This window comes from Thunnus albacares, chromosome 1, assembly GCF_914725855.1.
Source record: "Thunnus albacares chromosome 1, fThuAlb1.1, whole genome shotgun sequence".
Classification (NCBI taxonomy): domain Eukaryota; kingdom Metazoa; phylum Chordata; class Actinopteri; order Scombriformes; family Scombridae; genus Thunnus; species Thunnus albacares.
This window is the reverse complement of record NC_058106.1, coordinates 29,490,312-29,510,010: the sequence shown is the minus strand read 5'-3', so window position 1 is coordinate 29,510,010 and position 19,699 is coordinate 29,490,312. Positions and strand designations below refer to the sequence as shown.

At 40.8% G+C, this 19,699-nt stretch overlaps 1 protein-coding gene across 2 annotated transcripts; it reads left to right on the top strand.

Moving 5' to 3' along the window:
- Positions 1–1,461: 1,461 nt before the first annotated feature.
- secisbp2l (SECIS binding protein 2-like) lies at positions 1,462–18,507 on the top strand. Of its 2 annotated transcripts, none has more exons than XM_044354003.1 (18): positions 1,462–1,727; positions 6,116–6,327; positions 8,230–8,557; positions 8,710–8,848; positions 9,505–9,728; positions 10,600–10,624; positions 10,790–10,902; positions 11,608–11,718; positions 11,807–11,917; positions 12,015–12,182; positions 12,395–12,536; positions 12,909–13,084; positions 13,254–13,395; positions 13,504–13,666; positions 14,568–14,788; positions 14,973–15,127; positions 15,334–15,553; positions 15,656–18,507. In XM_044354003.1, exons 1-18 carry the CDS (start codon positions 1,707–1,709, stop codon positions 16,273–16,275), a joined length of 3,291 nt encoding a protein of 1,096 aa, XP_044209938.1. In that variant the 5' UTR covers positions 1,462–1,706; the 3' UTR covers positions 16,276–18,507. The 2 variants fall into 2 exon arrangements, with proteins under 2 accessions (XP_044209938.1, XP_044209927.1); XM_044353992.1 differs by having other exon boundaries at positions 1,463–1,727; positions 10,787–10,902.
- The last annotated feature ends 1,192 nt before the right edge of the window (positions 18,508–19,699 follow it).

Sequence of the window (19,699 nt, the reverse complement as noted above, 5' to 3'; positions counted from 1 at the left end):
TTCCAGTATTCCAAACTCTCTCAATCACTCTTTCCCCATCACTTTATTTATAGAAAGCATCACTTATAACATGAGTGACGTTAAGACAATAACAGAAAACAATTAGGCATCATAAAGAAATAAAGATATCATAAAGGACATGACTTTACTTTCAGTTTGTTGATACAGTCAACATGGTAACAGGACAAAGGGTAAAAGTAATAAAATAGAAAAATAACAGAGATGGTGGGCAATAAAATCAGATTTCTTAAAAAAAAAAATCTTGGAGCATACTAACAGTGTGCATATTTCCCATTGTTTATAAGTTGGACAGACTCAAAATACTTTTTAAATCCATTCATGAAAAGTTCAAACGATGGGCAAAATCTTAGGAACTTGGGTTTATGGATGTGAAATTTTCCCAGTACAATGACTAAATTGACAGTCAAAACTTCTGGTTTTGTTTTTATATTATAGGATTACATCCTTGGCTTCCAGCTTAAGTGAATGGTTGGTTTGAGTTTGTTTTGTTTTTTTCCAGAATCCTGATTGTACTGACCTTCTAAAAACAGATGTTTAGTTGTTATTCATTTTTACAAAATTCACATTTGAGACGCTCCCAGTCACTCTTATGATTTGATAGAGGTTTGTTACTCATACTGTAATAGTAACAAATTATATATTTAAGCGTAAAACAGTGAGTAATGTTAGTTGTATTGAAAACATGATAATTTAAATCAGAACAAAATGTTATTGTTATTTTACAGTGAAAAAATAAATTAATAGATGTTTCATCAGCATGTCCACAAAAGGAACAAACATCTACATATCTGGAGATCATAGACTTCACTGGATAGATTTTATGTAAAAGTTTGAAATTAACTTACTTGACTTGGTTAGGAATACAACATTTATTTCTTCCAAATGTGAGTTTCAATAAAACTCTCCTCTCAGGGTGATTTTGTTTTAAAATTCTGATGAATATGTTTATTATTACATTTCTTGTCATATATGTTAATGCTATTCAAAAGTAATGCAGATAGAGCATCTTGGGTGTATCCCCCACCAAAATATAAGTGACTCTTGATAAAAATGGATTAATCCAGAAGGAATGGCTTTGATTACGGAGTTGTGTTCTTCAAAAGGAAAATGGAAAATTGTGTCTGGTTATTAGTTGTTAAAAACAGACAAAATGTGCCAATGTGACTGAAAAGTGCCATACAATTTTTTTCTTCTTCCTCCTCCTTCTTCTTCTTCTTCTTCTTCCTCTCCCATAAGAAAGTTTTATGAGGAGAAAAATTGTGGATGAAGCATAACGTCCAGGCAAGAAGTGATTGCTGATGACACTAGTTGAGTAATTATATGTTAAAATACAAGAGAGAGCACCAATTTTATCAAGAATATGGTTGGGGATGACCTCATGACGTACTGCATTTTCCAGTCAGTTAAAAGAAAACGCTTTTCTGGTCCTCTGGGGCTTCCGTTCCAGGTGACTCCTATTTCCACACTGACAGCGTTTTGCTTCGCTCTGCCAAAGCTACGAGCCAGTCTGCAGAGAGCGCAGCTAGCTGACGCAGGAGTGAAGGGTCCAGTTAGTAGGAATTGGGTGTGAGTCACACTAAAGCCTTCAGTGATTATTATTATTTACAATGAAGAAGTTAAAAAGGCCAACATCCTGACGTCCACACTGTGGTCAATGACGCTCTGTTGCGGCTTCGGTGACTGACATGGACGCAAATGACAATAAGGTAGCGTTTATTTTAACATTATGTGCTTTTTGTCGGGGTCTTAGCCTGTGGTAGAGGGGATATAGCGTTAGTTTTGTGCTACCGAGGCCCCAAAAACGGAGTCTTGTTAACGCTATTAAAAAGCCACTGTTCCGTTATCTTAATTTAAAAAATAGCTGTGTTGTTTCACGGCCACTTAAATGAGCTATTTTGGGGTCATTGTACATATTTACAGCACGATAGCTTTAGGTATTTTAGTCACAGGCAAGGGAAACAGTTATCTCATTTGGCTAGTAAGCTAACAGAGCTAACGGTAATCGCAGCTCAAAACAGAAGATAGCAGATAATGTATTTCTTGTCATCTGTCGCAATGAATATGTAGTCAGTCGTTTCATTAATTAACCGATATATCTTTCGGTGACATGCTTTTATCATATATTCCTGCGCGTTAAGCCCAGAAAGAAAGGCTATGTTAATCTTAGCTCGGCTAGCTGGCTAAAGCTAAACATCTCAGCTGTCACTTGACGGCGCTTGTCAAATTTAATCAGGGCGACAGATACAAGCTAGCAGTATTTTTCTTTTTGAAATAGCATAGTTTGGGAAAAGCGCACTTCAGAAAGAAAGTTTCCGTCAGGCAGGAATGTGTACAGGACAGTGGTGTTGTTGTCAGGAGAGGCGGAGAGGTTTCGGTGATCGTCTGGTTCTTCTGCATGTATGACATTCCTCTGACGCTGTTTGCTATGCAGAAAGTTTAGTCTGGTTGCGTTTGGTGAACCAACGTGTATTGTTCTTACCTTTTTAGACCTTTACCTTTTTTATGTCATTGAACGATGATGTTTTCTGGCTGACGTCAACATGGGGCTCCTCTTCGGGCCAAATGTGTCAAAATGATTCCATGACAGGATCTGAAAGTGTGAACTCTCTGTGCTGTGATATTCATTAGATCTGTCCTCTTAATCTCTTAAAAGCTTTAAAGGATAGGTTCACAATTTTTCAAAGCTGTCTTAAATCAACAGTCAGGTGCCCAAATGAATATTGAAATAGGTTTTTCTTGCTGTAATCATCTCTCCTGTTCATACTGGCATTTACAAAATACCTTTAAAATGCACTTATGCTTCAATGCAAACATCTACAAGCCTCTTTTTGTACAAAAATGTTTTAAAAAGTTTATCTGAAGCTAATATGAAGCCTCAGCCATCCAAATTGGTCAAATCAAGTAGATATCTTTCAGTGTTACAGTCTTTTTAGCACCAAAGTCACTCTTTTTGTTATTATACTTACACCGAAGCTCAATAGGGAAACACTGTTTGAGGAAACATAAAGGGGGGATTTTATGCTAAAAAGCTGGTAAATGTGACAGATATCCGCTTGATATGACTAACTCAGAAACCTCAGATAAACTGCATTTTTACACAAAATGACTGTGTGGACACACAGTGGATTTTGGCCCTTATCACTCACATTGAAAGCACATTTGAAGATGATCTTTTATTAGCCAGTTTGAACAGGAGGAATGATTACAGCAAGGAAAACCTTTTTCAGTGTTCATGTAGGCACCCGCCACTTATTTTAAGGCATACTTGGAAAAACTGTGAACCTAGCTTTAATGCTTTAATGCATATGGCCTGCTTCTCTCTACACAGTCCACCCTGCATTCAGTGCTGAAACAGATGCTGTCTGGTAGTGTTTGAAAGCAACTGGTGTGAGAATAAATGCTTGCACAAACAAAGGCTTGTGAGATCAGTAGCCCCCCCAGTCTAATCACTACTAGCTCTGTCATCCCCAACAGATACACATCTGGGTCTGACCTCACTGCAAATTTCACAATCACAGCTATTCTCACTCACCCTCTCACTAAAGAAAACACACAGATACACAAAGACACACATGGGTGAATCAAGGGATAGATCCTCTGACCACTCTGGCTTCCTACACACCTTTTTTTAAATAGTTGGATATCTACACTCGTGTTCAGAATTCAAGATTCACCACTGATGCACTCCTCCGTGCTGTGGCTTGCTATATAATTAGCTTATCCTGTGGTACTGTCCCTACTTTATCCTCTGAAACTTAATCCTATAACAACCCTCCATCAGTTATATGGCACCATCATATAGGTTTAGACCTACCACTCCTAAACCCTTGCAGCCATATCAGTCTAAGCATTAAGGTGCTATCACCCTTTGGGGCTTCCTGAGTTTCAAAATCTTTATGACAGCAGTTTGGTCTGTTTTTACTGAACAGGCTTCATCTGCTACAACTCTGTTTAGATAGGATGGGACCTATAGATTACCAAAGGAAAAGTGAGAAAACCACCCACAGTCAGTGTTCGTGGGAGACAATAGCTGTCTGTATGACATCCACTGGCCGCACTGATACTCTATTCATGCATCCCGACCACTGTTTCAGAGAATTGAGGGAGCCTCTTTGTACTCTGAACCCTATCAACTCTCGTCATCCTTTGCAAAATACCAGATTATTTTTAATGGGGCCTCTTGGGACAAATCTGCCACCTTGGGTTACACCAGTGTCATTTCGATATGAAAGATGCTTGCAGTCAGCAGTGGAAAAAGACAATGAAGGACAGGACCAGAATGGGAAAGTTATCTTATTTTGTCAGTTAGAGAAAACATTTTTGGGGTTTTGCAACAAATCTGCTAATTTCCATTATTTCACTCATTAAACTCAGCAGGGTTGCAATGAGTCTTTGACATGTAAACTGAGATAATATGTTTAGTAACAGGGTTTGTCAGTTGCTCATTTTCAGGAAGATTCCTTGATGGCTTACCTCTGACAAGCATGACAACAAACTTGATATTATGTTTATAGGGCTTTAAAATGGAGATCATTACATTTTTCCTTAACTTACTCTTTTATGTGTGTACTACAATGTAGAAAGCATATTTCTGTTGGTATTTACTTGCAGTATACAGCACATACATTAAACAATGGCGTGTTTCCTCATTAGATCTGCACTCTTAATTTATTAAGGAGATGCGTTGGCCTGTCTGTCATTTGGTGTCATCATTCGAGGCTGTGTCTCCAGTTTTCCACAGAACAAGTGTCCCCAGTGGCAGCAAGAGCTTGGACGCCAGCCTCCCAATGCCCCAGACCTCTGATCTTTGGCCTTTCTGTGGTCTGTTGTATGATTTCCTACAGCACAACAGCCTGACTATTGGCTTGGTGTGTCTGGGCCATAAATCTGGACACCTATAAAACCAATTGGACTAGAAGAAGGCCTCAAGTGTATCGTGCCATTGGCTGCTATAAATACGTGATAGTTTTGACAGAATTGAATGATTTATATAACTTGTATGTATGTTTATCTTTTGGTAAGTTGTACACAGGAAATGGGCGTTTGCCAGAGTGCAACAAAGCTCTATGCTGCCTGCAAATTATGGCAACAGTGGTGCTTAAGGGTCCCTTTCTGAGTTTCGTATAACCATTATGATATATGATATTTCTTAATTGATTTATTAATGTAAAATATTGTACAATATTGTAGAGAGTTTGGTGTCATCTTTGTCCCTGTAAGTCAAAGGCTTTTAGGGAGCATTTTGGGCCTCATATTGGCTTTGAGATACATAGGTGGTCCTGGCTTACCTGAATGAAGACCGCATTAAAAATAAGCTGTCCAGTGTCTTTATTCCTCACCTCTGTTTATCCAGCTGCAGTTGTCATAGTCACATAAGAAATTGACTCTCAAAAATTGCTGGAGTCCGTCTTTGACGTGTTGTGTACTTTGCCTGGATCCTCTGGGAGTAGTGTGTTACATCATCTTTGAACTAAAAATGGTTTTATATCCTTGTGTTAAGGCCTGAAACCTTTTTATTGATGCTGGTAGTCATTCAAGACTGTAAACCAACTGGAACAGTCTGAAGAAATACAGTGCTTAGCTTTGATTGCCACTAAACAAATAAGATGTTGGTTAGTCTGCTAGTGTACAGCTGATGACTCCCTCTATGAGACACTTATATTTATATCTATCTATCTATCTATCTATCTATCTATCTATCTATCTATCTATCTATCTATCTATCTATCTATCTATCTATCTATCTATCTATCTATCTATCTATCTATCTATCTATCTATCTATCTATATATATATATATATATATATATATATATATATATATATATATAACTTATATAACAACAAAAAAATAATATTATCTATTGTGCTGTGTAAATTCAACAAATTTGGAGAGGGCAAATACTGGACTTAATGAAACACAAACGGAGAATGTGGTTACTGACTTTGCCAACTGTACTTGAGCAATTTGAGGAAGAGGTCTATACACTTAGGCATAGACCTATTCCTCCGTCAAATGCACCACTTAGTCATTAATTGGCTGTCGTTGCTCACACAGTGTGACAGTAATGGCTTTTCATTTGTCTTTGTGCAGGATGTGAAGCTTTCAGCCGAAGTGGAACCATTCATCCCACAGAAGAAAGGTCTAGAAGGATCCCTAGTCAGCATGAGTCTTTCTGGAGAGGCGGGTGGCGGAGGAGGAGGGGGCGGAGGTATAGGAGGAGGTGGTGGAGGGGTGGAAACCACTCCCATACCAAGCTACCTCATCACCTGCTACCCTTTCGTCCAGGAGAACCAACCCAACAGGTACTATTACTCTGTCACAGCAGGGGAGATTAGGAATATGTGAGGTGGGCCTACTCACTTCAACCCAACTTCACTCTGATTTAACGGCACCAGTGGTTTTGGTTCAGGATAATTATGGATGCTGCCAATGCTGTCAACTTTGGCAGAAATATTGCCATTCTCTGTGACATTGTGGGAAGTCTGTTGTCCCCGTTTTGAACTGCCCAAGAACAATCTGGACCTTTCTATTTTCAGAATAACTAATTCATTCCACTGTTTACTACAATAAGGAGAAGAGAACACCATGTCCCTGATGTTGTGCTTCACAAAAGAGCTCAAGATCAGATCCTTTTAAACAATGTATTGAGTTAAAGCCATTAGACCGCTCCGTAGTTTAAGACTGCTTAATTATGAATGGAAACCTCCCAAGAGTTCCAGAGTTTACATGGAACCACAATCTATGTTGCCAGTGACTCTTTCTTTGTCCAGAGTGATCTGCTGTATCCTGCACACATCCGCTCCTTTGTTTCCTTCCCCCCTATTTGAATGCAAGGAAATGCCCGCTATAGAAAGCTGGCTGTGAAAATGTCATCTGGATCTTTATCAACATTTCTGCATACAATTTACACACCCTCTAACAAACCAACCATCATGCACATCACTGTGGCATCATGGACATTAACCCAGGCATCACCTCTTTCCTCAGCTCTATTCCCATTCAACATCGCTGCCTGTTTATATTAACAGTGAATGTTTTTGGATAAAGGAAACTAAGTCCAAAGGAAATTTTCAGTGTTGTAATAAATTAAGATTGTCTTAGTCACATGCATCCGATCTGAGGTCTTTTAATAGCGACTAATAGAACTGTAATATAAATATGATTACAAATATGTTTACAATATCATTATAATAGCATAATTTCAGACAGTGTGGTCAGTCAGACTCTGTATTCTGTCTCTGTGATATCTGAAGGATTCACAGGCTTTTTGGAGGAGCCAGCAGAATGGTGGAGCTGTTGGCTCTGTGTTCTGATTTTAAATACATTTCTGATCAGTCACTGATGTAAACGGACCTGCTATACTGATGGTAGCTAGCTGAGTCTTGCTGATGAATAATATGGAAAGTGAAACCAACTTTAACTCAGTACAGACAGTATTAGGTAAAATGTGTGCCCAGCTGGTGATTCTCAAACTAACTTCACTCTGCTGTTTAACTGGTGGCACTGTCTGCTCTCCTTTTGTAAATTTGTAAAAACTTCTTTTTTCAGGATGTTGTGACATACCGCTCTGATTACCGCAATGCAAATGTAAAATCTCATGACTGGTCAATAATTGTCATCTGAGTTGAATCAAGTCCTGACACGAGTCATCTCATGGTCAATATGGTTAATAGATGATGGAGTATGTTGTGTGTAGTGCCTATGCTCTTTTTCTCTGAAGGCTACATTAACAAACCATTTCCACATGGCTGAGGTTGTTCCATGTTTGAAACCTGCTCCTTCACAGTGGAGCCTGCAGCAATGTTACCTTCTCTTTCAGGGAAGTTATAACTATGTTGCTGTATGCAGTCATCATGTTACAATACAGTAAATGTTGTAATATGACACATTTTGATCACATTAAGATTTATACAGTATTTATCAAGAATAATATACTGTATAATGGTCACCTCCACTGAGAGAGGAGAGGAGGGTCTTTCTGTAAATGTTGCAGAAGGACATTTTGAGCTGGATTTGAATGGTCTCTCTGAATCCCCAGCTGCCACAAAATACTGAAAGTACAGTTTTTGACCGACCAGCATTTCCAAAGCCTTTTCAAAACTGAAATAGATGTGATAAATACTTTGATCTTTGTGATTTTTCTGAGATGAAAGAGGTAGACTTTCAGAAGTCAGTGAATGTGTTACCTCTCTCTTGCTTTACAGACAACATCCTATGTATAATGGAGGGGAGCTGCGCTGGCAGCAGCCTAACCCTAGCCCTGGTGGTCCGTACCTGGCCTACCCCATCTTGTCTTCCCCCCAGCCTCCTGTCTCCAATGACTATGCTTACTACCAGATTATGCCTACTCCATGCCCACCTGTGATGGGCTTTTACCAGCCCTTCCCTGGCACTTATGCAGGGCCTGTGCAGGCTGGGGTGGTCAACCCTGTCTCAGCTGATGTCGGTGAAAGGCCACTGCCTCTGGGGCCAACATATGGGATGGCCAGTCAGCGGGGGAGAGGCATGGTCCGACCTAATGTTCTCCCAAAGGTACAGAGGGTCAAAAGTCTTACTGTGATACTCTCACACTGGTGTTCTATATTATTTGTATCACTAAAAAGTGTCACCCTTCTTCCACAATCTATATAGTGAGCATGCCATGCCTGTTCTTTGTTTTTGTTTTTTTTGTTTTTCTCCTACAGCAACAGTTGGGGGTTTGCCAGCCTCCAAGGGGTCGCCGACCTCCAACCAGGAGTGTTGCTGTGCAGAAGGAGGTGTGCACCATGGGGCCTGATGGTAGAACCAAGACAGTCATGCTGGTAGATGCAGCTCAGCAGACTGGTAAGAATACTGCAGCAATTGTGAAGAAACATTTAAGTCTTGCAGGGTGTATACAGAAGAAAATAACCTATTGAACAAAAAGTCTGCAAACCAAAGAGAAGAAGCCTGTAGCATTTGGGAAATTCTCAGTTTGAATTTACAGTTAAGTGTGTTGTCAAAGTCGGTGATGTTCTTCAGTCCCGAGGCTCAGAACATTCCAGACTGGCTGCTCATAAAAACCAGAATCTTTCCTATCAGTGAGGAAGTGGGACACAATTCCAGTAAGAGCAGTGTCTGGTCTTACAGGTTGATGGTGAAGATGCTCATGCTTAACTTCTGAAAGAAAAGGAATGCAGATTTTCCAGTTGGAGCGCTTAACATGTGTGCAACTCAGGATGTAACCAATGATATCTCTGCTCTTGAGAAAGTTGATGAGCCAGTGTAAATAGTTTGGCTACCAATAATTGTGATTATGTCACATGAAAAATGTCATACTGTCAACTCAAAGTATGGTTGGTCCAAGTTTGTGTTCAATGAGTCTCCACTGAATCCTCTGCAGTATTTATAGTCCTTTGTTATTAACACTTGTACGTTGACGGTGGTACAACTTCATTCTACTTCATAACACTAAGCAACCAGTTCATTTCAGGTCTAAGTTACTCCCATCGTGTTCTCAGATTTTCCAGGTGAGGTGTCAGGGCGGTGTGTGGCTGAGCGGGCTAGTCCCCTGCTATGGAAGAACCGAACAAAGAGAAGACGAGCGTCCCATCCAGCTGAAAACTACAATGAGCAGGGCGCCAGTGAGGCAGATATAGACAGTGACAGTGGCTACTGTAGCCCCAAACACAACCAGGCAGCAGGAGTGACACAACGAACAGCCGAGACTGCAGCAGCATCCACGGTATGTTGGCTACTTGCCATCAGATCCAGATGTAACACTCATGACTTCGAGTGACTGTAGAGTTTTTTTAACTTATGACTAGGGAAAGTCGTAGTCCAGAAAATGCTTCCTTTTATTCTGATTTAGTGCTGCTCTGTGCAGCCCCTCTGGTGCTGTCAAGGCAGAGGCTTGAAACTCAACATTTGAAGCATAAAATAAGATAACTGTGCAGATAGCAAGCCAGGAAGTAGGAAGGTGAATGTTATACATTATGGAGTTAATATTTTGCCCTGACACAGGTAGTGCTTTATTTGTTTTATGGCTGAGCACTGTTCCAAAAAAAATAAAGAAATTTAAATGGATAGATTTGATGGATCATTAACATTTTCTTCTTTTGATTTTGCAAAACTAGCAAATGTAATTTTTTCTGCAATAGTTGCATAGCAGGTCCCCAAGCAGAACCCCAAGGAATGCTGTACTGCAATACATAATTTTAAATGCATGTGATTGCAGGTATGAATTTTGGAGCAAAATGGGGTTACAAATTGTGAAACCGCACCTGAACTGTAGCTGAATTAATTTACAAGTGTAGTGCATTTTTAAATCAGACAATGAACACTTGTCTTGTCTATCATACAGAAGTGCTAATATATTCTGGTCATGGAGGTTTTTTGCAGTAACAATGGTAGAGGTCATTGAAAACCCAGAAAGAAGAACCAAAACATTTCACAACATACACAACTCCACTCATGTAGCATTATTGCTAGTGGAGAAGGTGCACTATAGTCCTTAAATTACCTTTGTCTGTTAGAATATTGAACAAATACTACTGTATATATCTGAACTTGTTTTTTTTCTCTCTCCCCTTTCCATATTTTCCTGTCCTGTATAGGGAGTAGAGGCTGGTGTCATGACAGGTAAGTTTAATGCAACACTTTTTTGAACAAGGTTTTAGAAATCCTTCCTCTCCTTCACATCCTCACATTGTTCTTCAGTATTTGTTATGCATCCTGTATACAATACATGACAAAAGATTTTTCCTTTACCTGAGAATTACTGTTGTCTTTTTTATTCACTAGCAGGTACCTGGGTAAATGTAGCCTCTCAGGGTACCCAGAAGTCCTGGGGGGACAGGAACGGCCAGTTCCACAGAGCAGACCAGAGGAAGAATCCCGAACAGAGAAACTTCTCACAGGTGCAGTAGATCCCACTGGTGTAGACACTGAGTCAGGCGGGTAACTTGTGTATTAAGTTATAAGCACTGTCCTGTAAGTCTCTCTCAACCTTACTGAGCAGCAGATGGGGGGCGGCATCAGTGTAAATCTTTATTGTAACTATTGAGAAAAGAGCCTACATATGGATACTGGTGTGGTGGAGGGTACAAAAATCCACACAGACAACAGATAAGCATTAGTGTACTAAAAACTGTATACAGTGGTATCAGCAGAATTAATAGCCAGGTGAGCAGGAAAGTAGAGGAATTAGACAGTTGGTGTCAACATGTTATCCTAATTTTGACTTCACAAAAAGAGGGATGTGCAATATTACCATCCCTATTTGATATAAATGAAGTCAGTTGGACTTTGCCTTTTCAAGCACAGGACTGAAACTCGTCACCATGCACATCAGTTGTTCGTCAAACATTGTCAATAACAACTTATTAGTCATGGGGTGATTTATAAGTCCACCTATCCATGCAGAAACTTTTATGACAGAAAAAAAAAGATAAGATGCAGAGTCACTCATGCTGTCTGTGTAAATTTGCTTTGCTTGCCTCCTATCCTACCATGTTTCCCTCAGTTGAGAATATGTGCACAAATACACAAAGGGTAAAAAACATATTGAATACCAAAGGTATCCTGTCTCACTTAAGTGTTATCTGGCAATCTCTGCCTTTCAGGATTTCCACAGTGGCTATCCAGGGCGTGTGCTGCCCAATCAATCAGAACAAAGACTACAGCCAGCAGTGGTCACTGGCACTGAGCTCACCCCAGAGCCCCTCTACTTTGAGGTGAGAGAAGGAATAAATTCACATAGCAGCACTGTTACCATCACAGAGTTAATTTGTTGTGCTCAAAAGTCTTCCACATGTTTGTCAGGATGAAGAGGAGTTCCCTGATCTAGCCACTGGGGGGGCTGCCCAACGCAGCGCCAAATCAGAATCTATTCCAGCCCAGACGCATACGCAACCCAAACTCCCCAAAAACCTGGTAAGAGAAAGTGCTTTGTTAGACGACGTTTCTGGAGGGTCTGTGTAATGACTGACTGTTTTCAGAGCTAAATTTTGTGTCTCTACATTCACCACAGCTGGATAACCTACCAGAAAACTCCCCCATCAACATTGTGCAGACACCCATCCCTATTACCACCTCTGTTCCCAAAAGGGCCAAGAGCCAGAGGAAGAAGGCTCTGGCTGCTGCCTTGGCCACTGCACAGGAGTACTCTGAAATCAGCATGGAACAGCAGAAATTACAGGTATAAGCTGTAATATGTTGCTGGTCGTTTGGGTTGGGTTCAGACTGAACAGTTTGAATATTACAGCTTGTTCACATGTTTTTATACCTTTTTTTTTCATCATTTCTGGTCCCCACCACTGCTTGGACCCCATTTAGCATTCTGATCTTCAGTAGGATTTGACTTGTTCGTTGGTGTGACCTTGTTCTGCCTTTTCTTTCCTCACCTGACAGGAGGCACTCACCAAAGCAGCAGGGAAGAAGAGCAAAACCCCTGTCGAGCTCGACCTGGGAGACATGCTGGCAGCTTTGGAGAAACATCAGCAGGCTATGAAGGCCAGACAACTCACCAATACCAAACCACTGTCCTTTACAGGTATACATAAATTCAATCAGAAATTATCAAGGGGTGTAAAGAATTTTCAAAAAAAGTTACAATAGCCATCAGTAAATAACACTATTGGGTTTAAGCAGAGGGTTGATTCAACTCAATACTCATTTTTGAGGCTATAGTATGCAGTGTTGTTAAAAAATAATGATGATAAGTTTCTCTCATTCATATAAATGCTGGTCTACTCGTAGACTTGTTAACTGTGACTGACAGTAGTCGCTGCCTGAATTGTTGCCTCCATTGTGTCAAAGCCTATTAAGTCCCAACACAACTCAAACATTATAAGCCCCCTGTGAACATAAATGAACACGTACTCACATTCTGCCTGTATGGTAATGTTGTTGTACTTCTCTCCAGTTGGAACAACTACTCCATTCCACAGTTCAGCCTCGACCAACTTGCCGTCCATGTTGAAGGGTCATCAGCAGCCATACTCAGGCCCACATAATGCCCTGGATTCCACTGCACCTCGTGTCAAGAGAGGGAAGGAGAGAGAGATCCCTAAAGTCAAACGACCAACAGCCCTTAAGAAGGTAAGTGATTTAAGGTTGAAGTTAATGGGTTATGAGTGGTGGGAGGAAGACATCATTTAGCGTATATTAAAAACTGGTAAAAGCAATGGAGATCATTCAACCATGGAGGTACACTGCAGTTCTTTTTAAGTGCCCTTGTTTTTCATATTTTTGTTCTGTGTTTCTATAGATTATCTTGAAGGAGCGTGAAGGTAAGAAAGGGAAGACAAGTGTAGAACAAGAGTCTTCAGGCCAAGAGGAGCATGGGGAGCACGGGGATGAGTGTCTACATTTTACTGATGATCTTGCACGAGAGCCTGCCTCCCAAGAAGGTGAGGGCAATTCATTATTAAGAGGTGAAAACATTTCAGAAGTCCCCATATTTTTAATCTACGATCCAGTTTCTAATTGTTATCTCTGGTCTGCTGTTTGTACCACAGAGAACGGTCTGAGTATGCCCAGTGATGCATCCCTCTCCCCGGCCAGCCAGAACTCTCCATACAGCATCACCCCGGTATCCCAGGGTTCTCCCGCCAGCTCCGGTATTGGGAGTCCCATGGCTTCAAATGCCATCACAAAAATCCACAGCCGACGTTTCAGAGAGTAAGTCCACGCTCTTTGACCAGGGTAGACCTTTTGTAGGAATCCCTGGAATTGGCATGTCTAAGAAATGCATGATGTGGTAACAAAAAATCATTAGCAAAGCAAATATTTGTCCACCCAAAAATCACAGAGCCTTGGCTGTGAGTCATGTACTCAGAAAGTTAACGGGTGTTTTTAAGGGCGGCACTGTACAATAAAGAATTGTAGAGTATAGCACAGACGCCTGGCACATTGTCCCTTCTCAGCAAAAATGTATGCCAGTGCCACAAACACGGCTTTGTCCTTCTGTGCCCTCTGCTGTAGGCCTTTTGTCCCAGCCCACCCTTCTCTAACAGATTTTTCATTTAAAGCCTCCAAAAGGCCTCTGTAGCCGAGCTCCTCCTCTCAGCTCTGACCACCAGGACACTCGTTCCTCAGACCACACTACGTCGACCTTTTGGCTAAACCCCTAAGCTGCTGGGAGTATGCATGTTCTCTGATGGGTCTGTTTTTCAGGCTTATCCATATTTAGAAAATTGAGTGAGTCATTTTGAACGAGGACAACAAAGACTAAAGCCTTTTCAAGGCTGCAACAAAGCATTATTTTCGTCATCAACTAATCTGCGGATCGTTTTCTTGATTCATTGTAAATTGACAATTTCTTAAAGTTGATGTCATCAGATTGCTTCTTTTGTCGGACCAACAATTCCAAACCCTAAAGATATTCAATTAATGATCACACAAGACAAACAACAAATCATCACAAGAAAAGCTTGCATTTAGGAGCTCCAACTAGCAAGCATTTTACAACATTGTTTGTGCCAGTTAACATTAATGGTTTTTGTTTGGTGGTCACCCAAAATATAAAAATGCATTTCTGAACATCTGTAACCTCCATAATTTTTTTTTTCTCCTCCTGCAGGTACTGTAACCAAGTGCTGAGCAAGGAGATCGACGAGAGCGTGACCCTCTTGTTACAGGAGCTGGTTCGCTTCCAGGAGCGGGTTTACCAGAAGGATCCCACCAAGGCCAAGTCCAAACGCCGCCTGGTCATGGGTCTCCGAGAGGTCACTAAGCACATGAAACTGCATAAGATAAAGTGTGTCATCATCTCTCCCAACTGTGAGAAGATCCAGGCCAAAGGTAAATTTCAAGACTGTCACCAACATCAGTCCGTATTTGATGAAATTTATGGGGATCATAGCTTCACTGTAGATACCAAGCAGAAAAAACAACAAGTTATTAGATGTAATGTCTGTACTTTATGTTCTTTCATTTTTGTTCGAATTTTATACATTTGAGTCACTAATTCCTTACTCTGTTGCAGGTGGTTTGGATGAAGCTTTATACAATGTAATAGCCATGGCTAGGGAGCAGGAGATCCCGTTTGTGTTTGCCTTGGGCAGAAAAGCTCTGGGACGCTGCGTTAACAAATTAGTGCCTGTTAGTGTGGTTGGCATCTTCAACTTCTCTGGTGCCGAGGTAAGACAGTCCTATCTTGATTGTTACAAATTACTATTAATACTTCATTAGCTATTTAGGGTGAATGAATGATTAAATAAAGTATAGACAGTATGTCAGTAGTTGTCAGTATAGAGCAGTAGAGACAGGAAACACTGGCTCATCTTTGTTTTTGTTCTTTTTTATTACCTCTCACTAACTCGGTTAAATCCCTCTGCCTCCTCCAGGGTCTGTTTAACCGACTAGTGTCTCTGACAGAAGAAGCTAGGAAAGCCTACAAGGACATGGTTTCAGCTCTGGAGCAGGAGCAGGCCGAGGAGGCTCTGAAAAACGACAAGAAAGTCCCACACCACATGGGACACTCCCGAAACCACTCCGCTGCTTCTGCCATCTCCTTTTGCTCTGTCTTCTCTGAGCCTATCTCAGAGGTCAATGAAAAGGAGTACGGTAAGCTCCCTTGTTTCTGGTTCTCCGCATTTCATCTTTGTTATATCTTTTTCTGGGGTGTCTGTAACGTTGCTTAGATAAGAAATTTATTAATTCCTTCAGAGACCAACTGGAGGAGTATGGTGGAGACTTCAGATGCCTTGGAGCCTGTAGAGGCTGAACCGAGCCGCCCTGCACCTTCCACAGCCCCCCAGAAAGACAGTGAGGCCACCGTCAGCACCGCCCCACCTAGCTCCACTGCTCCCCAGCCCAGGTTGGGGCTAGTGACACAGGCTAACGGAGAGAAAGACGAGGTCCGTGTTGACGACCGGCTGGAGCTGGCCTCTCAGCAGAGCACAGAGACGGGCTCATTGGATGGGAGCTGTAGGGGCCCGCTGAACTCCTCCATCACCTCCACAACCTCCACCTTAGTGCCCGGGATGTTGGAAGAGGCAGAGGAGGAGGAAGAGGAGGAGGAGGACTACACTCCTGAACCTATATCTGTGGAGGTGCCCACCCTCAGCAGCCGCATCGAATCCTGGGTGTCAAAGACCCTGGAGAACCTGCAGCTGGGAAAGAGCCAGGACAGTACAGAAGAGGAGGAGGAGGAGGAGGAAGAAGATGAAGACGAAGAAGAGGAGAGAGGGCAGAGTGAGGAAGAGGAGGGCCTCGATTCAGCGGACATCACAGAGACGAGGGTGGAGAGCAAAGAGCAGGTGGAGGCCAAGAAGGTCACAGGTTGATGTCCTCTTCCTCCCTCTGTGTTCTTACTCATTCCCTCTGTCCTCTGTTTCTCTCATACATCCCTCTTCATAGGAACCAGCAGCCTTTCTCCTTTTGTCTCTAACCCCTGACACCAGACATAATCTCAGGTATCCAACCAACTGGCCAACACTCACACACAGACCAGTAATATTTTACAGAGAAACTGACCAACTTGCAAATACACAGGGTCGCAGACCAAACGACGACTAACATAGTCTGTAGAATAGTAACCGACACCAACCCCTCGCCAATAAACAAACAAACATTCATCTTGTAATTTAAAAGGATGCCCTCACCTCTTCGGCCCATAACCTGCTACACTTGAATACAGAGGAATGTTTTTGATATTCCTCCTCCGAGGCTGAACTCTCTTAGAGTCAGGGACGTTTCTGGGAGCGAGTGTTGAGCGTTTAAAAAAAAAAAAATAGAGAACTGCGGTCTGTTGCTCACAGAGGAAGAAGGTTGGAACCTTTCAGCTCCCATCTTACTTCATACAGAGCTCAGACGGTTTACAGCTCTGCGAATATTTGTGTGCTTGTGTGTGTTTTTACAGGCACATAGTTTGCATTTATTTTGCTGTGTTCATTAGCTTTATCTTTGTACATAATGTGTTCATGTGTGTGCTTTCTTTAACCTCACCGAGGGGAAGGAGAGACATGCATTTCAGTTTAGTTTTACTCACAGAATATAACAGTGTCAGGGGTTCTGTCTTTCTTACCAAAACCACTCCTACCCATCAGTCTTCAGAGTGTTTTTTTTAATGTTCAAATAACAACCTGTCCCATTCTGTATTCAGATAATTAAAATGACTTAACTTCTAAGAAGCAAAACAAGCTTTGTGTATATAACCTGTCTAGGTGGTTCTGCTATGTAATAGTTTGTCATATTGATCTTGCCTTGTGTGAAACTATTTGGGGTTATTTTCCTCTGACAGGAATTGTCTTGAGTTCCCAGATGCTGTGTGTGTGTTTCATAAAAAGTGCACCTGTTTTGTTCTCTCTGGTGGTGTTTGTTCTCTGATGGTCTGTCTACTAAAGGGGGGCTCTCAAGCTGTCTCTAACAAGGCTGGGTAATGACCTAATACCATTTTTAGAAGCCTATTTATCATCAACACTGAGCCCTTTTTTAAGTATTTTCATCCAAATAGCTATTTTGCAAGGGTTTTGTTAAATGAGCTGTTGAAAGCAGACCTTAGTAGTAAAGTTAGTGGCTAAATTGGAGAGCACTTAAGCCTTTCTGAGTAGTTTACAACATTGTGAAAGAATCCACAAACTGTTTTCAGTCAGTTTTTTTACCAGAGTTGACTCTATTGTCTTAAAACTTGCCACTTAAATCAAAGTAACCGATAGACAAACAGGTGTTTACTGGTAGTCATTAAGTTTCACAATGCCCAATGACCAAAAAATATTAACTGAAATGAATCCTTGTAGCGGTTTTCCAGATTTTATGTAGGCATTCAGCTACAACTGCCAGTCTAAAGTCAGTCCACCACAGCAGAGGAGCTCCCTCATCGGGGCAGAGTCACCACTCAAGTCAAACAATTCGTCACAAATACATATTAATGATAACTCCTTGTAAATACAAGTGTACAAAAGAGATTTTGATTTTGCATTGTATTAAAAAAAAATACAATCACCCTGTTCTTAAAGCCATTTGATAGTTTTTAACATTTTATCAGTTGGAATCCAATTTGATAACGGTATTTGATAGTGAATCATGGTGAGATTTCAGCCAGTTAATGGTGATGCAGCGTGTTAATGCAGTATGTCGGGCTGTATGCAATGTGAAGCCCTGTGATGGGAGATGACAGTGTACTGAATATCATACTCTGGATTATGAAAGTATTTCTGGTTTGATAAAAGGTACGCTGTATGTAGGCTTTGTGTTGCTATCACTTCCATCAAAGTGTTTGAAGTATGTTCGTTGACAGCAAGTGTGTTTTTTGCACTATGTAAATACAGTACTGGTAAAGGTCTTGTAACTAATGTGAACAAAAAAGCAAAACAAAACAAAACAACAAAAAAAAAAACGGTTCAATGAAGTACTTTTTTCAGCGTGTTCCTTGTCTTTATATGGATATTTAAGACTGTCTCCTTCAGACTGTACATCACTAGCAACATTGTTAGAGGCTGTTTCTCATAATCCTGTTATCACCCTTAAACTATATGGACTGATGATTAACATCATTAAAATGTTGTTTAAGTAAATAATTTGACTGATGTCTCCTCTTTTATCAAATGTCCATTTCCTCAACATGTACGCAGTTAAATTGCAGGAGGGCTGAAACAAGTAGTTGATTAATCATTCGACAGAAAATGAATCTGCTATTATTTTGAGTAATCATTTTAGGGAGTTTTCAAGAAAAAATACCACATACTAAGGTTAAGGCTTTGATGCTTTTCTTTGTCATACAACAAGCAATTTAAATAAGTCACATTTAGCTCTGAGAATTGTAAGTAAGTTGTGTATTTTCTGCAATTTTCCAAAAGTTCATAGACAAAATTATGAATCTATTAATCGAGAAAATAATAAAAAAAGGAACTAATTGTTAGTTGTAGCCCTAGGTTGCACTTTTACAGAACAACCACTAGGGAGGGACAAAGCTCTCCTGTATTTTCTGCACTCAAAACTGCCAGGTCGTTTTATTTTGTTTTTACAGACAGAATGCAGATGTCAGGTTATTTCTGATGAAATTATTTTTTTGGAAAAAAGTCCTGAAGACAAAAATTGTTCTTCTGAATTTCTTGAATTTATTCTGTAATTCCAGGCTTAAGTATGACAGTACTGTAATACTCTGTGCATGCTTATTGCTTTTGAAAGATAATATTTTAATCAGGAATAAGTGCAGTATGTAAAACACTCTGCAATCGGCGCCTGGTATATTGTTCTGATTGGAATCAGACGGAAATGCAAATGTTTCTGTTTAATTCTCTTCCTCTTGTGTGTTCCTGCAGGTCATTTGAATATCACATGCCTCAGTTACACTATGGAATGTCTTTTATTGTGTCAATCAAGTCAATCTTAGCTGTTTCTACACTGAGAACAGATGTTAAACTCTCATTTCTGAACATGAGGAAACACTTTTTAGTGGGAAATGCCAAAATAAAAATGTATTAATAACACACTTCAACAGCATCTCTGAGCTTCTACTGATGTCAGAAGAGAGGAATAGAGCACTCATATACTGTATTGGCTCTGCTTCAGTGTATAAGTGTGAGTGTGTCTGTGTTTGTGTATATGTGTGTGTGTGTGTGTGTGTGTGTATGTGTGTGTGTGTACAGCATGAGTCACCCTACCCGCCTGTGATTGGATGGTAGTTTATAGGTGAGGGAGGGGGAGAGAGCCTTAGGGGCCGTCTGTCAATCTCTCCTCTGCTCCATTCACACATTCATCTGCATGCAC

What these genes read in the sequence shown, in the direction of transcription:
- secisbp2l (XM_044353992.1), top strand. Translation starts at nt 1,707, where the DNA reads ATGGACGCAAATGACAATAAG. An exon ending in CAGGAGAACCAACCCAACAG is followed by an intron (nt 6,328 to 8,229) that starts GTACTATTACTC and finishes CTTGCTTTACAG; the next exon opens with ACAACATCCTATGTATAATG. An exon ending in GACCTAATGTTCTCCCAAAG is followed by an intron (nt 8,558 to 8,709) that starts GTACAGAGGGTC and finishes TTTCTCCTACAG; the next exon opens with CAACAGTTGGGGGTTTGCCA.